At 38.2% G+C, this 21653-nt stretch overlaps 1 protein-coding gene across 3 annotated transcripts; it reads left to right on the top strand.

The window, feature by feature from the left end:
• Positions 1-201: 201 nt before the first annotated feature.
• col28a2a (collagen, type XXVIII, alpha 2a) lies at positions 202-21539 on the top strand. 3 transcript variants are annotated; one of them, XM_034304221.2, is made up of 36 exons: positions 202-373; positions 2454-2603; positions 4420-4994; positions 6096-6116; positions 6218-6277; positions 7525-7578; positions 8520-8564; positions 8767-8793; positions 9040-9084; positions 9203-9247; positions 9476-9529; positions 10793-10861; positions 11085-11153; positions 11374-11442; positions 13027-13095; positions 13535-13603; positions 14220-14288; positions 14407-14475; positions 14644-14715; positions 14817-14885; positions 15027-15098; positions 15297-15365; positions 15547-15615; positions 15704-15772; positions 15855-15923; positions 16008-16076; positions 16930-16998; positions 17109-17177; positions 17305-17385; positions 17571-17606; positions 17917-17953; positions 18061-18618; positions 18862-19106; positions 19365-19638; positions 19995-20180; positions 20373-21539. In XM_034304221.2, the coding sequence occupies exons 2-36, from the start codon at positions 2465-2467 to the stop codon at positions 20375-20377; spliced, it is 3666 nt and encodes a 1221-aa protein (XP_034160112.2). In that variant the 5' UTR covers positions 202-373; positions 2454-2464; the 3' UTR covers positions 20378-21539. The 3 variants fall into 3 exon arrangements, with proteins under 3 accessions (XP_034160112.2, XP_026802777.3, XP_034160111.2); XM_026946976.3 differs by having other exon boundaries at positions 4417-4994; XM_034304220.2 differs by having other exon boundaries at positions 202-377; positions 4417-4994.
• The last annotated feature ends 114 nt before the right edge of the window (positions 21540-21653 follow it).

Genomic DNA, 21653 nt, shown 5'->3' with positions numbered 1-21653 from the left:
ACCTGAATACATATAAATGACATACTGTATATCATCTACGCATTTGAAGTTGAAGAAACATTGTCTACTGTGCAAAACTATAGTCAAAGTCCATTTTTCAGCCTCTCCTCTTCTCCCCTCCTCCATAGCCAGGGGCTGAGTGGGAGTTCTGAAAGAGCCAATGTGGAGATCCCTCCTCTCTTTAAAAGAAGGACAGAAAGCAGCAGGATCTTATTCACCAGCCCAGCTTTAGGATGCCCACTACTGCAGCACACTCACAACAGTGACTGGAACTGATGCTGGAGTTGATCTACACACACGTGGCTTTGACACAGGGACACTAAACACACCTGGACAGATAATCCTGTTCAAGGAGTTTTGCAGGCAAGACAAAGTGGGTAACTGCATTTACAATAATACTATAATAATAATAATAATAATAATAATAATAATACAAGTGCTTATCATATCATAATTGTTAAGTGTTTTGCTCAGAGCTTATGTTGATTCGGAAGTTTAAGTGTAGAACTTTTTCTCTTTTATTGTAGAGATTGTTGTACTTTACACTCTTTATTACAGTGCTATGTGTCTTGCCTTGAATGCCAAAGTGATACCATAGAAACCCATGTCAAGACAATGAGAGATGTTTGTGCAGCATTTTCTCCCTTTTTTCTGTATTTGTGTACTGTGCCTGTACTCTATACTGTTTCCCTAACATAATAATAATAATAATAATAATAATAAGAAGAAGAAGAAGAAGAAGATTTATTTACATAGCTCTACTTCCTGTTGATTTTACATATAAAATATTAAACTTCAACTATAAATACTATAAATCTGTGAGAATTACTAAAAGTCTTTAAATTTTTTTTTTTAAATTAACATATTTAATGTATTTAACTTTATTTAACATATTTAACTATCAGTAGCACAGGTTAAGCAAGAACATTGATAATCTGATTTTAACATTGGGAACATTGTTTTCACTCAGCTGAGCTGCAAGTGATTCTGAGGATTAACTGTAGGCCTGCATCAGTTGAGTGAAGTTTTCAGGATAGGCTATATTGCTTGTAGAAATTAACAAAATATATCAGAGTTAAAAGATTTAGAGCTTTAAGCATCATAAGCAGGATGTTGGAGTCAGTGCTGAACTTAGTATCCATTGAATAAGACTGGCATAAGACATGCTTTCTAAGGATAAGGTAAGGATGCAAGCTGCCGCATTAAAAAAGCATATACTAATGTGGAGTCAAGTGGATTTTCTTGTCATTGCTGCATATATTCTGGAATGAATACATTGGAATGAAATGCTATTTCTTTAGGGCTATGAGGCAACACCCATTAATACAGCAGCATGGTGTACAAGACAACATAAAGTGCAAATACACAACAGTGTAAGATGAGCACAGGAAATACAATAAATACATAAAAGAATGCAGAACAGCACAATATCAAATGAGTTTATTATTGTTTAGATTGGTTAATTAATGGTTAGAATGATCTCAATAGCCATGATACACTAGGAGACCTGCCCCAGTAGCAGTAGGATGGGGAGAAAGTGTCCACTAGCAGCAAATTTGATGGAAAAGTGTCCCATAGCAGCATAATAAGCATTTTCTCTAAGGATGTAAAACAGTCCACACGATAATACAGTACATTTAAAATACATTTAAAAGTGCAGGTATGCAGTGATGGTCAAAGGGGTGTGACATCATTCTCAGATGGATGTTGGGAAAGGATCAGATTAGTCTCAGTAACATGTAGGGTTAGTCTGTCTTATCTTGCTTATGATAGTAATGATATGTTGTTTTAGACAACTTGTACATCGAAACAAGGATAAACCAGTCTCTGGGGTTACACTGATTCTACACCATTCTGTGTAACTTTCCGTTTCACAGAATGGCAATCATGCTGAATGGTGAAAACATCAAACTGATTGCAGGCAGATTTAGTACGCAAAAGGGATTTTCTATTCCTACAGACATTTATGTTTTGACAGTCATTAATCATAGATAGCCATGTTAAACCTAGCTAATAAATAAAATTGGGTATTATCAGCAGAGAAGTGAAAAACAACATTATGATTGCAAAATTATATGTTCAAGGGGTTTGTATAGAGAAATAATAATACGGGGCGATGTGTGACACCATATTTCACTTTTATAGGCTAAGAAGAATCTCTATTAGTACTAAAAAAAAAGAAAAAACTAGTAGTAGTCTGTAAAGTAAGATCTAAACAAGGCAAAAACCTGTGTGTCTAAACTGACCATGTTTTCTTGCCTGCCTTAAAATATTTTGGCCACTTAGGCCATATATTTAATTTACTATATATAATATGTTCAAAATATGTGAAAGGAGGCTTGGTTAAAGTTTTGAGATGATTCTATGCTATCCACAAGTAAATATTCCCTTAATGATTCAGTATGATTTTGAAACTGATTAATGTATGGACTGAACACTTTATGCTGTTGCAGGAGTGTGAGCCATGGGTCAGTGGCTGAGCTGGCTCCTCTTGCTGACAGGACTGCTGGGGGTCTGCACACAGGATTATTACGAGGAAAGGACAGGAGAGAAGAGAACCAGGGTTAATGGTCAAATGACAAACATCCTGAAATATAATGGAGGTAAGACATATGATAAAAGCATAGACATGCCTTCTGTTGTGTAATATGTTTGTCTTTTCAATGTGGGTATAGCTATTAGATTGCCAACTGAAATTATTTAAGAGGAAGTACTAATTATATTTTAAAACATATTGTCAAAGACTGACAGTAGTGCACTCTTCCTTATGTATTTGACCATGTTAATTATTTTTGTCATTCAAAAGAAATCTGTAAAACATAAAAAAATGAAAGATCTGCACATCCAGTTTTATGTATAAAATATCCATCCAGTCATGCCAATTTTTTTGAGGTCCACAATCTATTTTATCAGGTTATTGTAAATTATAGAAGTGAGAAGTTAATTATTTTGTGTATTATATTTACTTAAAAATCAGTTGTTCTTGAAATATATGCAGAATTAACAATTTATTCTAGGAAAAGGTGTTACATATAGTAATTAATAACATAGGTTTTCGAGTGTCTACAATTTAACTAAAAAAGATGAGCAGCAGCTTCTTTCCTCAAACATCTGGTGGTCTTTCCCCAAACATCTGGTGGTTACCCTAAAACCCTGCATATATACATGCTCCAGTTTCTACTGTGGCTGGCTTGACCATGCTTGTAGAGTCCTGTGAGAGGTAAACATAATGGGTGATTAAGTCCATGTGCAAACCAGAAGTGTTCTCCTCATCTGCTCTGAGGTCAGAACCAATAAAGACAACCAGATAAACACTGTTGATTGGGTCTTGGAATGCAAATTTTTGCATTTTGCCACTACATTGTCAGGAGGTCACTGTTTCCTATATAATTTGACAACTGGAGATGCTATGTAAGAAGTGAAAAAAAAAAATGAAACCTACCAAGGCCCAGACCTCTGTGTCCTCATAGTCATGCTAGTTATGGTCATGTATTTGCCTATCCATAATGGGTTTCTCTGCTTTACTGAATGGTAAAGCTTTACCTTGGGGTGATTTTTGACTCAGAGCTGAAATTTGATAGACAAATCAATGCTGTCGTTAAAGGTAGTTTCTTTCAACTGAGGGACATTGCCAAATTGAAGAGTTTCTTGAATTTTAAAGATTTGGAGACTGTGATTCATGCTTTTATTTCATCCAGACTGGATTATTGCAATTCTTTATATCTGGGGCTCTCCAAGAATCTGCTTGCTCAGCTGCAGTTAGTGCAAAATGCAGTGGCCAGACTGTTGATTGGCACGAGGAAGTGCAATATAAGGTCTTGCTAATGGTTTTTAAAGGGTTACATGGTCTTGCCCTGAGTATATCTCTAGCCTGTTACAATGGCACTGTACTGCTAGACTGCTAAGATCGTCTCAGAGTCTCATTCTGAATGTTCCGAAATCAAGATTAAAGACTAAAGGTGATCGTGCCTTCTCTGTGGCAGCTCCACGTCTCTGGAACAGCCTCCCACCTCATATTAGATCCTGCAACTCGTTGGCATGTTTTAAATCATTGTTGAAAATGCATCTCTACTCTATTGCCTACAACTGTCCTTAGGGGAGGAATCTGAGTAGTGTACTGTATTGAGTGTGTTCTTAATTTGTGTTTGTTTTTTGTGGTAATGTTGAGAATGTAAAGCACTTTGGTCAACATGTGTGGTTTTTTAAACGTGCTATAGAAATAAATGTTGATTGATTGATTGATTGATTGATTGGTCACCTGGCAAGTGTTAAATCACGGTAAGTGCAAAGCTAAGAGTTAAAAAATGTCACTGTTAGAGTAATCCAAAATTTGGGATTGCCCATGATCTGCAAAGTTTCATTTAGGTAACAGGTGAGGGAACAAGAGAGAATAATGTACTCTATCTATTGTTACAGCAGCCATCTTGGATGAAGACTGTGGTCTTGAACTGGCCTTCCTTGTGGACAGCTCAGAGAGTGCCAAGGGCCATCACCAGCAGGAGAAGAAGTTTGCTATGGACATTGTGGACGGTCTGCAGAGCATTCGTTTGAACACTGGGCGCAAAGTGAGCTGGAGAGTGTCATTACTCCAGTACAGCAGTCATGTCATCATTGAGCAAACGTTCAAACAATGGAGGGGCACTGAGAACTTCAAAAGCAGCATCGCTCCCATGGGCTATATTGGCCATGGCACCTATACTACCTACGCTATTACCAACATGACAAAGATCTTTTCCGAGGAATCCAAAGCAGATGGCATCAAAATCGCACTGCTTCTTACAGATGGAGTCTCCCATCCAAGGAATCCTGACATCTTCTCAGCCGTAGCTGATGCCAAGAACCAGGGAGTGAAGTTTTTCACCATCGGCATCACGCACACTGCCAATGAGCCTACCAACATTGCCCGTCTGAGGCTGCTAGCCAGCACACCCCCCTCCCGCTTCCTACATAACCTTCAGGATATACACATCACTGAGAAGATCCTTACTGAGATTGTACGTATGATGTCACTTTTCAAACCTTTCTTTCTTTTCAGTCAGGACTGTTAAAGAAGAATAACAGAATGCCTTGTAGTAATGTGTATGACAGTGTTTGATGGAGTGCATTACAGACAATGTAATGTGATATTTCAGAAGACATTGTCATCAAATGTCATCAAGAGTAGACATATGCATGGTGTGTGCTACATTTCACATTAATCTTTAAAGTTTACAAAGAGTAAAAGAACACTAGGAGGTCTTTAAGCCCAGGAATTAGCCATACCTGCTTAATTTTCTTCAAAAGTGTTCCTACAACAAATTTTTCAGAACTTTATTTCTACTATATTCAGTAGGCTGTCAACATATACGTTTAGTATGAATAAGCTCTAACGTTAAACTCATTAAACTCAAATGTGTCATTTTAGCCTGGCAGAATTCGGAACACCCTCAGACACAATGTGTCTGCAGTTTGCATTTGATTTGATACAGATGCACAAAATGTTAGCTATCCTTGTGTTTGCAGTAAACAGTTCTCCTGTCATTCTTTCTTCTTTGGAATTCCCCCAAATCATACTTAAACTGTCAGCACTTGTTATAAAGCTGTTGTGATCCCCTTGGCATTCCTCTTTGTTGGATTACCCTGCAGATGTTTGGTGTATTCACTTTTTTTCACGTGCGTTTTTTCACGTACGTAATTGCAGTTTCTTCTTAAAGAAAAAAACAGGATAAATCAGAGCTTTGAATGGCATGGCCTGATGCACAAATGCAACGGGGCCATACCAGTTAAAGCATTTTAATGTAGTTTCACTATCCAGTCTTTTGTCAGTGTGATGTGAGCTGAAACCAGAGTAATACGTTGGATAGGGATATGTTATTAGATATAATATTTTGGGCTTCTAACATTGTCTGTAACCTTGCAATGGTAGAAATACGTCTTACACTGTACATACTGTTACAAGATAGTAGTGCTAGTAGGAGCTTCTGGAATTTACATTGGCATTAATCACCTGCTGAAATTGTTTGGATTATTTTCTGTTGTCTTTTGGACTGTATCATAACTCAAAGCATGTTTTATGTAATTGAGATACTTTCTTGTTTTCCTTTGCCTCCTCATAGGCTCAACTAGCAGAAGATGGGGTACGTAACACTTTGCCTATTTTTGAATGATTCTCTTTTGACGTACTGTTTAATTTATATATTTTACACATTTTCAAACCACATTTTTTTCTCTTTTAAAGTGCCCTGTGTCTCAGAAATGTACATGTGAGAAGGGTGAGAGAGGACCTAGTGGCCCAGCAGTGAGTATTTTCACTTCTAAACTCAGGAACAAAGTATAGACTGTAAGGCAAGGTTCAAACAATTGAAATAATAATTTCTTGCTTTGTGAGAATGGGGATAATTTTTTGTTCTGCTGTTACTTCCATTTAGCTTCCTTAGAACCAGAACATAAACTATTGCACACTATTACAAAAGAGAATGTATTTGTATGAATGTATTTAATTTTTTTTTTCCAATATGTAGAATCCTTTCCAAGCTGCTAGTGGAAGGTCATTCAAAGCAGCAAACATTATTTATACAAAACATAAATGAGAGACATATCCATATCCTGGCATTCGTATAGCTCACAGTCATTTAACATTGTACAGAAAAAAAAAGATTTTATTTTTTGCAAAAAACATTTTTGCTCTATACCTATAGGTAAGACTTCAAATCTAACAGGAAGAACCTAACTTTTTGAACTACCTATAGAAATATAGTTTAAAGAATCTTTGTGATGAGGATGCATCATAATACCAAAAAGGATGTGTTGAAGATCCTGGAAGTCAAGATTTCATTGGTTCTGTACAAGCAGTTGTAAGCAAGTTATTCTCAAAACAGTATGGACACTGGTGAGGGTCCTATTAAACATCCCCCACTCCTTTAAACTGCCCTTTTGTTCAGTCATAAACAACACCAAGAACTATCATTCCCCAGTTTTTATTCCCTGACCACAGTCACAGAGTGAGGTAGGTATTTGCATGAAGCTTTCAATATAGTGGAGGTTGAAAATGATCCATTCCCCTTGAAGTGACAGGAGATCACAGGGTGGGTAATGTGTGAGTTGTAGATGTCTGCCAGCAAACTCCTCATCATTATCCAGGTGCTTTCACTTCATGAAGATTCCAAACATTCTAACCTCAGTAATTGCTCTCATTAGTTTAAAGGCTACAGATCAACCTTCTGCCAAAAGACACACCTTGAGTGGGATATGTAGCCTACACACACACACACATACACACACACACACACAACCACAGAGTCAACTCTATGAATCATTGCTTTTATTCTCTCTCTTTTTACTGCCCACAGGGACAGTATGTGTCAGTTTCCCATTCTTTTCTTTAGCTGTCCATAGCTATACAACTGTACAATATCTCTTCTCTCTGCTTCTGGCATTATTTCAGTCAGACAGATGAGGTCACTGGCTTTTTCACTCATTTAGCAGAAACATATGTAATGTCTGCACTGCCTTCCACTAACACAGATCTTCTAAATAATTTCACAGGGAAAGAAAGGTCGCCCTGGTGATGATGGAGCCTCCGGGCCTAAAGGTCAAAAGGTCAGAACCCCCCCTATCAACATACGTCTCATATGTGTCATATTTGTTGATGTACGTGTATGCATGTAATGGCAAAAGGACTATTTCATTAAATCGATGCATAGCTTGCATTCCTCAGGATAGAAGTGACGCAAATTGTGTCAAAAAAAAAAATTCTCATGTAATATATGGATTGCTGCTGGATCTAACAGACAAGTCAACTCAAGTCAATTTTTGTCATCCAATTCATACTCACGTAACATAGAGTAAAGATATTTAGGAACATGTTACACTATAGAGTACTGTGCAAAAGTCTTAGGCACATGAAAAGAAATGCTGTAGAACAAAGATGCCATCACAAAAATGCAATTAAATGTTTCTACATTAAAAAATACTGTAAAGAGGTAAAGAGCAGTAAACAGTAATAAATGAAACAAAGTCAATATTTGGTGTGATGATCTTTTGCTTTAAAAAAAAATTAGTAGTCTCAGGTACAGTGTGTGCAGTTTTATAAGGAAATGAGCTGTAAGTGTTACTGAGCATCTTGCAGAAGCAGCCACAGTTCTTCTGGAGACTTTGACTGTCACACTTGCTTCTTATTTTTGCAGCAAAACCCAGCAGCCTTCATTATGTTTTCTGTCTGAAAAGTGTCTCTTATGTAATATGCTGCTTTCTTTACTTGCATACAAACATTTATCTGTAACATTTAATTTTGTGCTGGTAAACTAATGTTTGGAAATGTAAAATGTTTTTGTACTGACTTGATAATGTAGAAGTTATAAAATAAAAATCTATAACAAAGTTTGTACTAAAAAAAATAGGGTGCCTAGGACTTTTGCACAGTACTGTACAAGACAGTGGCTTTGTGCACAGGGCTACATGAATGTAAGACAAATGTAAGTCTTAAAAATCTTAAAATCTTAATTTTAGTAAGTGAATAACTTATTATCCTGTCCTTCCAGGGTGAAGGTGGGTTGAGTGGACTTCCTGGTCGTGATGGCTCAGAAGTGAGTACGCAAAAAAGTGTCAGGATGAGTCTGAACTGGCTGAGAAAACACTTCTGCCAAGCAGCACAGTCTCATTGATTTTCATCAGCATTTTCATTAGCTGATGTAATGTAGCGTTTATAAGAAGCCAACTAGCTAATCCAAAATATTGGCTATTAAACATCTTTCTTTCTTTCTTTCTTTCTTTCTTTCTTGATTGTAGGGTAAACCTGGCGACAAAGGAGAAAAGGTATGCCTGTTGTTTTAATTTTATTTTTATTGACCCCTTATTCTCTCAGGACAGGTCAGGATTCACATTCCTCTCTCTTGTAACAGTTTATCTTTGATACTGGTTTCAATGTAGTTACAGAACAATTAATAATACTTACTGAGTAATAAGGTCTAAGATGAATGTTATAACATTAACCTGAGACTTTAAGGGTTTAATGTTATATGTTTATATACAACAGTTTCACATAGTCTCATCTGTCTGCAGGGAGACAGAGGTGAATGTGGCACACCAGGAATCAAGGGTGACAGGGTGGGTATAAATATGGAGGTTTATTTTGTTAATTTTTCATAGTATTATACATTTTGAAATTACTGTTTTAGTACAGTCTGTCACTTGTTTCTTAATCTGTTATTAAATGACCTCCTAGGGTCCTGAGGGTCCTGTTGGTATAAGAGGTTCCAGAGGGTTGCAGGTGGGTGAAAGCAAAGCTATAATGACATATAGGGCCAATTGCATGTGAGATACCAAATAGTAAATTATAGTAAAGTGTACGTGCATGGTTTAGTGCACTAAATCATGGCCACACAACAACTCTGGCATCATGAATGAATTATGCTATGATTATGTTATTTTCATAATTGAATTTTCAGTTATAGAACACTATAATATTAAAGCACACCTGCTTGTGTTTCACCTGCAGGGTTTACCAGGACCACAGGGTGACATCGGACCAGAGGGCCCTCCAGGCAAGAAGGTTTGTATCTTCTAATCACCAACAGCTGCCTACAACATACAGATGTTACTTTAACACGCACACCTGGGGAAAGCTCATAGATGACACAGGAAACCAACAGGAATCACCATATTTTACATGCTTGCACCAGGTATCTTTCAAAAGTTATGTGTTGAGCAGTCTGGCTTTGTGTTTAACTGCCGGAAGTATCCCGAGAGGTCCTGTAGACATGCCCAGTAGGGATTCTCTGTCTCTCGCACACAAAAGACCTGCCTATATTTTTCATTGCTGTCTTTTTAACAGCCACTCTAAATGACAGCCGTGACAGTTAATAACATCAGTAAGGTGTTTCTCACAAAAGGGAAAATTCAAATGGCTCCTGTCCATGTAGCAGCACGCAGGCCCCATTAGAAAAGAGAAGGTGAGACACTTCAGATGTACAGTAGTCGAAGATAAACCTACTTATTTAAGGATCACTGACTGATAGTAGTGCACTTTGTATACCAAACAAGCTAAAACAGGAATACACTGAAAGAAAAAAAAATGCATGCTTCTCATCATGGACCTCGTCAGAGGGAGGCGCAACTATATAAATATCTCCACAGGATTAGGAATGAGGATTAGAGCCATGTTGGAGCAACGCTCTTGTAAAATTAGTGACAAATGCATTTTTCTTAGCTAACTGCAACCTAAACTTCAGGGTAAAATGCAAATGAAAAAGACATCAAGACAGGCCCACAAGTAAGCAGACAGGATGAAAAATCACAGAGAAAACCTCCAGAAAACCAATTTGAATAATTTTACTGAAAACTCTTCTTAAAGCTTTCTGTACAGCTTTAACTTTGCAATTGTAATGCGCAGATTTCCTTTGTTTTATGTTTATGTTAGCTCCAAGGCATCATGTTTGACAGAGATAAGCTATAACTTGTTCAGATCTAGAAAGCCAAATACTTTACCACTGTATAGACACTGGGCAGACATTTTTGAACTGATTTAAGACATGACTTTGAGTAATTACATTCCTTTGAAGCTTTACACTGGTAAAGTCAGATTTTCCACTTTATATTTTAGAACAATTTACGTTTATAGGGCTATAGTCAGATGGGCTGCAGATGTCATACTGCATGAAATCAGTTGCAAAGTATTACTGCATCTCAGTTAGAGTATGTAAAATGACATAATTTAAAACTCATTTCATCGTACTTGACCAAAAAAGCGAAAGTGCAACAATGATCATGTGTTAGCACTCATTTCCAATGTATTTTCATTCTTGTGCTGTGACAGGGAGAGCGTGGTTTACCTGGTCCACCTGGCCTTCAGGGCGAGACTGGGATTGGACTTCCAGGGCCAAAGGTCAGTGACTTTCACACCCACTTCTTCACCAGGATTATGATTTCATACCCAAGTCCTCAACACTCCTCTCTCTAACAGGTTATTATATAGGATAAACCGCAGAACTTACTGTAGGCTATAATGGCCTGTCACTATCAGTTACTACAAAATGCATAATAGTACAAAACCTGGATTCAAGTCATGGACACATGATAACCATGTCATTCTGTACTTTTATCCACAGGGTGATATGGGATTTCAGGGCAGACCTGGTCCTCCTGGCCCAACAGGAATTGGAGAACCAGGACCACCTGTGAGTATACAATGATCTATTACCAAATACATTTTCCTGTCTTTCTTGAGATGTTATAAGGGATCTTTTATTAATAAATGCATATCTGTTGTCAGCAAATAACATGCTTGCACATGCGTAGCAGGGAACAGTAAGATATGATTTACCCTAAAAATGTGAAAATGTAATTTTCTAATATCACTTTCCCTAATGTAAAACTCAAAATATACTTTATAATCAGGGACCTCAAGGTCCACAGGGTGTTCAAGGAGAAAAAGGACCACAGGGAGAAGGATATCCAGGACCTAAGGTAATCATGACCATTTTCACTGAATAAAAGCACATAAACATAAAGCATTGACTTTATTTCACCTATTATTTGTTATGCACAACCTTTCATGAAAACAGGCTTTTTAATTGCAAAAGGCAATATAAGGTAATAAAGGCAAACAAACTTTGTTGTGAATGATAATTATATCCATAATCCTTCCAGCTGAAACTGAGAAAAAATGATTTATAAACTAATTCATAAACTCTGTGCCTATATAAAATCATTGCAACATGGTGAGCAGATATACAGAGCCAAGTTGAGATTAGAGTCATTCCAGGTCATGCATGTGAAACATCTGTAGACTTCATGTCTGCACTGCAATTAACCTTCCTGACTATAGTTCTTATTTATCCACTGTAAATGCACTGTTATTCTCCATGCTGGATCATGCAAGGTGAATTAAAAGCAGTTTTTTCCCAATGTTTCCGTCTACTTCAAAAGCTGAGGAATGTGTATGGATGATTGGAATCATACAAAACAAATAAGAACAAGATAAGACTCTTTTATAACCTTTGTTTGCAGCCTTAGCCTTAGAAATCTGTTTGATTTTTCAACAAGCAATGATAATTAACAATAATTTATGATTGAATTAAATTGCAACAGCAACAACTAACTTGCTCACTATGTAAAGCTTAAACAGTACTGATAGGCTTTATATACTCGCCTACATTCTTAGAAAAAAAGGTTCTTCAAGAGTTCTCTGAGGATTCATTGGATAATTACAGATTCTTAGCTTCCAAAAAAAGGGGTTGTATTTGGTGCTCTTTCTGATCGGGATACGCTCTGTTGTTATTCTCTTCATAGAGCCTTTAGGGGTTTCTAGAGAAATACAACTGAAGAGCCCTTAAGGATTTTAAATTTTCAAGTGTGTATTCATTCATTCATTCATTCATTCTTCATTCTCAATCTAACAGCCATATACTGATCAGGGTCATGGTGGATCCAGAGCCTATCTGGTGAACACTGGGTGTAAGGCTGGGATACAACCTGGATGGGATGTAATTCCATCACAGAGCATCATGCACACACATTCACCCCTAGGGGCAATTTAGTGTAGTCAATCTGCCTACAGGCATGTTTTTGGGAGGTGGGGAGAACTTGCAAAACTCCAGTCAGTCACCCAAGCTCAGGATTGAATTAGGAACCCCGGAGCACCACTGTAATGCCCCAGTAAGAGTGTAGAAAATGTGTAATATGATGAACTCACCTATTCCTTATCCTGCCCAGCAATATTTTTTGAAGCACTAGTTTATTATCCCCCACCCACCAAAATCAGTTCAGTTCAGTAGTAAAGGAATGTTGGACTGCTAACAGCCTTCCATCTGTGGGTGTCAAAAACACATCACTGAGAGTTTAGGCAGCACATGTTTTGAAAATAGAGTGCCACAATTAGCAAGAACTAGGAGAACGTTCCAAAAGAAGGAATTGGTGTTTGCTTACCCTGAAATTGTGGTGAACTCTGAAGCACAATACCAGCTATGCAGTGAATTAGGCCTAATGGTGGTGGTGGGGGAGGGGCATTTGAAGGTCAAAAGGGCTGATGACATTGCTTTTGTCTGGCAGGGAGACCGGGGGCCGGATGGACCGAGGGGGCCAAGGGGACAACCAGGCGCTGGAATCAAAGGAGAAAAGGTGGGCTGTAAATATATCAGCTAATGAATGGTGTTCACACAAACACACCATGCTTGCCACACAAAAGGCGTAATGAAGAACATAAAGGATGGGTAAAGATCCTTTGAGTAGGCATTAGCCGTGCTGGGGGCAGGGGAGTGAGACATAACAGATGGGATGGTAAAAAAAAAAATCTTTAGTTCCTGTGGGAAAGGCTTAAATGATCTCTAATATGCATTATTATTTCATAATATCATAATAAGACTTAAGGTATACTCATGTAGTGAATGTGCATTAAGACTGAGGCACCTATTCTTTACACTGCACAGCATTTACTTTCAGTTAACTCATTAAGGTAATCTATAAAATTAGTAGCCGCATGATATCAAGCATAGTCAGTGTGTTTTTGTGTCTCCTGCAGTTGAATCTGATTTATTCTTCTCTGTCTTGTGGTGTTTAGGGTGAGCTTGGGCCTGCAGGGCCTCCTGGACCAGTTGGGCTTCCTGGGATTGGCATTCAGGGCGAGAAGGTACCATGATTTAAGTAATGATGAATATACTAATGCTGCTTCATCCACTATGATTCACTACAGCCACTTCCAGTTCACAAATTCAAAATCATGAGGTCCACCTGTATTAATTGACAGCCAGCCTAGGAAATAGTACTTTGACACCACATAAGAAGCGTTCCACATGAGGATAGCCCAATTATTTGCATAATGAACTAGAAACTTGCCACTGCGTTCTTCAGTAAGCATTACCAGTATCACTAAAAAGCATGAAGCTTAAGGGCTGCTAATGGGAGTCACAGAACCATGGTTGATTCGTATGATAATTTATTCCATAATGTCATTTTGAGATATTTACTATTGCCCTGTGTAATGGTAGTCCACAGATTTGTATGTATTTACACTGACCAAAACAGGAATTTCAGGGTGAAATATTCCAGTTACAACAAATCACAGTAGTGCTGGAGTTGATACAGGACATCCCCGGAGTAGATGTTCAAAGTATAAGTCCGAATAGTGGATAACTGAGACTCGTTTCTGTGTATCTATCTGAGCAATGCTGCAATGTGTACAATTTCAGCATTTACTACAAAGAATAAAGTCTTTAAGACATAATAACAATTTAATTCATAAACAGGGTGTGGAGGGTCCAAGAGGGCCTCCAGGAGGAAGAGGGCCACCAGGGGAGGGTCTGCCTGGACCAAAGGTTAGTGTTATTAAATACACAATGTCCAAAGAAAACATATTGCTTATGTTACAAATACTAATCTGCATTTAATATGTATTAAATAGTATTTTTAATATCAATCTGCACTATGTTTTAGGGTGAACAAGGATTACCGGGAGAGATTGGAAGCCCCGGAGAGAGAGGAATTGGAGAACCTGGACCAAAGGTTCCACTATGTGGATTTTTCTTTTTGTTAAGTGAATGTGATCAAACTTATACTTAGATGAAGCAATTGCACTCAAGTACACACCAGACAAACAATACTGATGTTGGAGCTTGTTCTTGTTGAATGGTGAGAAACGGAGCATACAAACATTTTTTTTCCTTTCACAAGGGTGAGCCTGGTGCTTCAGGACTAGCAGGTCTACCCGGACTTCCTGGAGAGGATGGCGCACCAGGCCAAAAGGTGGAACTGACAATGTGAATGTAGTTTAACACATTAAGATACTAGGCATATCCCACTCCTGATTAAGTAATGTACTCTTTACCTATCTCTGTCTTCATTAGGGAGAGCCTGGAGTACCAGGCCTGAGGGGACCTGAAGGAGCAGCAGGAATTGGCACACAAGGAGAAAAGGTTAATCATTTGACAATACTTCTTGGTGCCATAGATTTTATGAACCTTCAACAATATGTATCACAAAATCTTGAGTAACCCCTTATATTGTTCTATCAAGATGGTTTAGGAGTAAAATAATATTTATTCCTTTTCTACCAGGGAGACCAGGGCCAGAGGGGTGTCAGAGGATTACCAGGCCCACCTGGCATTTCTGGCCCTTCAGGTGCCAAGGTGAGAACCATCCATGAAGATGTCAGCATACATAGTCATCAATGTCTAAAAATGTTTCCCTACTCAGCTTCTGTTTATTTCCAAAACAGGCCTTTAATCTTCATCCTATGACAACATGGTGTGAATAATAGCCTGTAACCACTAATCTTGTTGGATTACGATGGTGTTGTATTTCAGATTTACCTGTTGTTTTTGTAGGGAGAACCTGGAACACCAGGACGATTGGGCATGCCAGGACTTCCTGGGCGAGCTATTGCAGGACCAAAGGTAACAAATGCAAGATGCCAAATCATGCCACATGTTCTGGCAAGCCTTTATTGCACAGGCCCATTGCTAATGAAAAGAAACATTGTTCCAGTTTTCAGTACAATGTGGTATAGTTGATCACACCCAGCTATGAAGTACATTGGAGGAATGATGCTATGACTTCATCTCTCTGTTCCTTTAGGGTGATGTTGGACCTGCTGGTCCTCCTGGACCAATTGGAGAAACAGGTTATGGGCTTCCAGGTCCAAAGGTATGTATTATACTCTTAACTCCATAAAAGAAAAACAGAAAAAGCACACAATTTTTTATGTTTGCTGTATTCTGATTTGATCCTTTAGGGTGACCGTGGCAATCCTGGTCCTCCTGGGCCATTTGGGCCAAAAGGTGAAGGTTATCCTGGACCAGTGGTGGGTATATTAGTACAGGAACACAGAACACCACAAATTTTACACATCTATCACCCATGTTAAAATTGTTTGTCTTTTGCAGGGTCCTCCTGGTCTCCCAGGTTTGCCTGGAGAGCCCGGACCCGAGGGCATCGGCTTCCCTGGACCAAAGGTAGACCACAGCTAATTTAATACGTTATTCTAGAGAGAAGTGCATGATGTTCGTTTAAAATTCAGCTTAACATACTTGTTACAGGGTGATGTTGGTTTCCGAGGTTTACCAGGTTTGCCAGGCCCACCGGGTGAAGGAATTCAAGGACCACCGGTAAGCACACAATCATGTTTACATTTTAATTGCGCACACCTCAATAGAAATGAACCAGGTTTCTACTGCAAACTAAGCTACCAGAACAAAAAATTAGTCACGTGTCTTCTCTTGCCTTAATAACAGCACCAATCCAGTCAGATAAGAATGGTGCCAATGTCTTGAGACTGTTCCTGTCAATTTTAGACCACTCTTTCATTGACTTAATGTTCAATTCAGCTAGAGTTTGTTGTGTTTCAGCTGCTATACTAAATAATCCAATAAATTTTCCATGCCATTGCAGTCTAGTGATTTTTGAAGGTAGTCAAAGTCCCAGTATTCCATCAAGTCACACAGATTTGGTCCTATGCACCCTATAGTACTCATCTTGGAAGGTGAGAGTGTCAGTGTTGCCATCTGGCCAACAATTTACTATTTTGTGTTATGCTAAGTATATAGTCATTCAGATACACAACCTAGTCACATTACACAGTAAGGCCCCTCTACTGGTATGTGGCTAATCTTTTTTGTCCAGGCAGCTTATGAGGGCTTATGAAGACACTGATGCTAACAAGAATATAACTCATATCTAGATGAGTTTTCTAACAATACCATTTGTGTCACACTCCAAAAAGGATCACAACACGGATTGTTTAACAGCACAGTTGTAGCTCAGTTTAATAGCCTTTACTTCTACTCCATGGTAATCAACAGTAATGAGACTCGGAGCCCACAACTCTTGCTTCATCCCACATGTCCAGACAATAATTTATATCTGTGAAGTGAATGTGTGGGTAAGGTTGCTTAGTTGCTATGGAGGTTGAGAAAGACAAACTGTCTTTCTCTAATTAACCCTGTTCTCCTGCTGGTTAAGGGCAACACAGGAAGGCCAGGACTACCAGGACCAACTGGGCCCCCAGGAGAGGGCATTCAAGGCCACAAAGCAAGTTAATCACATTTTCTCTCTTGAAATATTGCTATATCTAACAATGATTAAAATGATTCATCCCAGTGAATCAGGGAGTTAAATATTTTGTCATGCGATTCATTCAGGGAGATCAGGGGCCACCAGGTGTCTCTGGACCAAGAGGACCACCAGGGGAAGGACTCACAGGTGCTAAGGTGAAGTGTCTATTTCTCTAGTTGTTTATGTATATATTGATAGACTAAATTTGTTACGCTAATGTAATCAAACAAAATGTGCCATTTTGTTTTGCTTGACTGCTGACTGCATCCCTTTCTCTTACAGGGTGATAGAGGCTTGCAGGGTGAGAGAGGAATGAAGGGAGTTAAAGGTGAAATGGGTGACCCTGGACTCCCTGGACAATCTGTGAGTCAAGAAATTAAATATTGAACATTAACTTAAATTAGCTTTAGACCAAGATACTGTATTAACCCACCACATCATATACTATTTAGAGCACTTGGAATTAATGAACATAATGTGAACATATTGTGAACTATAAAGTGCTGTTCCTTAGCTGATAAAGGTTTCCATTTCTGTAACTTTTATAGGGAAGACCTGGAGAAAAAGGCGAGATGGGCCTCACAGTAAGTTTTTGAATGTATCCACTAATAAACTCTGATAAGTGGTTAAATATTTAAATTGTAGAGGGGTGTAATTTAAGAAGGATGAAAAAAGAAAAATATATATATATATATATTTCTGTCATGATATTTGAGACTTTGTAACAAGTACTTGGGAGGTCAAAATGAAAATGTAAATAAAAAAAAAAACACTTTTTTTGTAATTGAGTACAAGTACTATTATGCGACTGTAAATCCCCTAAAATAATATTTAAATATGAAGTACAATTACTTAAATAGTTTCATCCTCTGAATACCTGAAATTACTTTCCAGAGAGAGGACATCATTAAACTGATCAAAGAGATCTGTGGTAAGTAAAGGAACTCAAGTGAAACAAGATATGTTGCACAAAGAATGTCTTTGCAGTATCTGACTTGTGCTAAATATGTGCTAACTATGCATTACTCCTATGTCTAGGTTGTGGCATTAAATGTAAGGAGAGGCCTATGGAGCTGGTGTTTGTAATTGACAGCTCTGAAAGTGTCGGTCCTGAAAACTTTGAAATCATAAAAGACTTCGTCATAGCACTAGTGGATCGCGTCACAGTAGGCCGCAACGCCACACGCATCGGCCTCGTCCTATACAGCCTGGATGTCCATCTGGAGTTCAACCTGGCACGCTACATGACCAAGCAGGATGTCAAGCAGGCTATCAGGAAGATGCCTTACATGGGAGAGGGGACGTACACTGGTACTGCTATTCGCAAGGCTACACAAGAGGCTTTTTACAGCGCCCGCAATGGAGTCAGCAAAGTGGCCATCGTCATCACTGATGGACAGGCAGATAAGAGAGAGCCTGTGAAGCTGGACATGGCAGTGCGGGAGGCCCACGCTGCTAACATTGAAATGTATGCTCTAGGGATCGTTAACACATCAGACCCCACGCAGGCTGAGTTTCTCAGGGAGCTTAACCTCATTGCTTCAGACCCAGACAGCGAGCACATGTACCTCATTGATGACTTTAACACCTTGCCTGGTGAGTCTGAGTAGCACTTTATAAATGTTATTTTCAACCATAGGGCTTAAAGAATTAAAAAAAATTTTCACTGACAAAAGATAAAGATAAAATTCAGATTTTTAGTACTACCATTAAATTAACGAATCAACCCAGTTTTAACTGACTAACAAGATGTAAAGAGAACAACTAATAGGTAGTACAAAAGTGTAGATAGAATTGTAGCTTATCATTTTGAGATGTACAATATTGTCTCCTCTGCAGCTTTGGAGTCTAAGCTTGTAAGTCAGTTTTGTGAGGATGAGAATGGAGCACTCATCTACAATCGCATCACCAACGGTGGCAACGGATACAACGGACACAGGCATAACAGCTACAATAACCACAACAATGTCTTATATGGGAATAACGGCTATGGGAGTCATCATGTAGAAGAATTTGACAGGAGGGTTAATGTTCAGAGTGGAACCTACTCTGAACGAATCAACCCTGCTCCTTTCAGTGCTAAGGTTTGTACACTGGCTAGACTTATTGAGAAATATGACTTGCTGTAAAATGGAAATGTGAACTTGATGATCGAGAAACTGTCCCTATTTAAATAAAACAATAAGAAAGAATCTGAAATAAAGAAAGAAAAATCATTTAAAAAAAGAAATTAATATAATTGTTGTTGATAACTTTTTACTTGGTCTATGAGACCATGATAGTTCTGGTAGGTCCTTGGATTAAAAGGCGTTTCTAACTCTGATGTGTTTTTTCATCTCCAGATTGATTTAGACTTAAGGAGTCATGTCCAAGGTGGCCACAAAGTAACTGATGTCAACACCGATGTCCCACCTGTACAGCCTGTGCATGAGAACAGCAGAACGTCTCACACAAGCATCATATCATCATCACTGCCATCATCATCATCTTCTTCTTCTTCATCATCATTGCCGTCATCATCGTCATCATCAACATTGTCCTCTTCTTCCTCATCGGGATCTGTTATATCTACTTCAGTGAGCGTAAAGCCCCAGCCCCGTCCTGTTGTAGTTTCAGGTAATAATGAAATAACTAAATGCCATCATATAGTACATATGTATGAATATATACATGCAAACATTTTATTGGCAGCTTTAAAGGGGTTAGCTAAACCATGTTAGAACTCTGTGGCATGCATTCCAATCATATGTATTATATGTGCTGATGTCATACAAACCAAGACCACTAGTTGGGTAATGTTTGTTTATACCCAAGTGCGATTGTTGTGTTCATACCAAACAGTCTGCACTGAGGGTGGGAAATGTGGCAGGATTCATTTTAAACAGACTAAATATTGAATATGTGAAGAAACGTTTTAACACATTGAATTGACTTTGGCTCCCTCTACATGATCTGTGATGCTTTGTGTGCAGCTCCTCTGGACCCTCGTTGCTCCCTTGCCCTGAGCCAGGGGACCTGCCGAGACTACATCATCCGCTGGTACTACGACAAACAGGCAAACGCTTGTGCCCAGTTCTGGTATGGAGGATGTGAGGGCAACGAGAACCGTTTTGACACTGAGGATGAATGCAAGAAGACATGTGTTCGTACCAGTATAGGTATATTACAAAAACTACTACATAATCAAACCTAGGAACATTTTCTGAACATTTTAACTGGCTGAATTCAAAATTGTGTTTCAATACTGTTATCGGCGCATCCTACGCCAAACATCTACTGTTTATTTCCTTAGTGTATTCCTTCCATTGTATATATTTGCTAATCTACATTTCCTCTTTCTTCCACAACAGGTTAAACTGGAGCGTGATATTTTTACACTGAAAAAGAACAAAACAAATGGACTAGAGTGATGCTTTTTTTATTCTTCACCATCTGCCCTGAAACTGCCACCAAGACAGTACCCTTCTTTCAGCAAGTTCAGAAAATATGTTGAACAAAAGTGTAAGAAAGAGAAAATAGGATAAAAAAAAGATTACTGTGATTACCTGCTCTGTGCTAGAGCAGTGCTTATGAAGTAACTCTGCCTGTTCTCTTTCCCTGTACTGCACAAATAACTCATTTCCTCATATACCTCATTTTTTTATCCATCTTCTTCTTGTAGGGTTTTCTGCACTGTGTTTCATTAATATTTTTCAGTTGTACAACTGTATTTCTACATTATACACACACACACACACACACACACACACACACACACACACACACATATATATATATATATATATATATATATATATATATATATATACATATATATATTCATATGCAAAGTTACAGTTAAGTCTGAATCACAGGAAAGGCTTTGACATGTAGCATAATTATTCATAATCATGAATAAATAAGAATGGTTAAGTTGCTATATTTTTATAGAAAACTAGGCTTTGTATTCTTTACTTGATATCTTAGGAGTAATATGATGGATAAAGTAATTTTTTAAAATATTGTTTTAAAAATACCATTCATGTTAACTGTAAAATCTTAAATGTGATTAATGTCAGAAACAGCTGTGAGTACAATGTGTTTGACTGATGCTTTTGTACTTTTCTAATAAATGTAAATGTTTTCATTAAGTGTGTCGTAATGTGTGACTTTGTTTAACACACAGGTTATATTGTCTTCTGCAAGTTGTTTAAGGTGGTCTAGACAAGACCTGTATACACTCACCAGCCACTTTATTAGGGACACTTGCACACCTGCTCATTCGTACAATTATCCAGTCAGTCAGTCATCAGTATTCAGTAGCACAGTGGATAAAATCATGCAGATACAAGTCAAGAGCTTCAGGTAATGTTCACGTTAAACATCAGAATGGTGAAAAATATGTGATCTCAGTGACTTTGACTGTGGCATTGATGTTGGTGACAGACAGGCTGGTTTGAGTATTTCAGAAACTGCAGATCTCCTGGGATTTACACACAAACAGTCTCTAGATTTTACACAGAATGTTGCAAAAAACATCCAGTGAATCAACAGTAATGTCAGTAATGTGGGTGGAAACACCTTTTTGATAATAGAGATCAGAGGAGAATGACCAGACTGGAATATGCTGATAGGAAGGCTATGGCAACTTA

This window comes from Pangasianodon hypophthalmus, chromosome 5 (assembly GCF_027358585.1).
Source record: "Pangasianodon hypophthalmus isolate fPanHyp1 chromosome 5, fPanHyp1.pri, whole genome shotgun sequence".
NCBI classification, from domain to species: Eukaryota; Metazoa; Chordata; class Actinopteri; order Siluriformes; family Pangasiidae; genus Pangasianodon; species Pangasianodon hypophthalmus.
The sequence above is the reverse complement of the archived record's forward strand: the minus strand, read 5'-3'. Positions and strand labels throughout refer to the sequence as shown.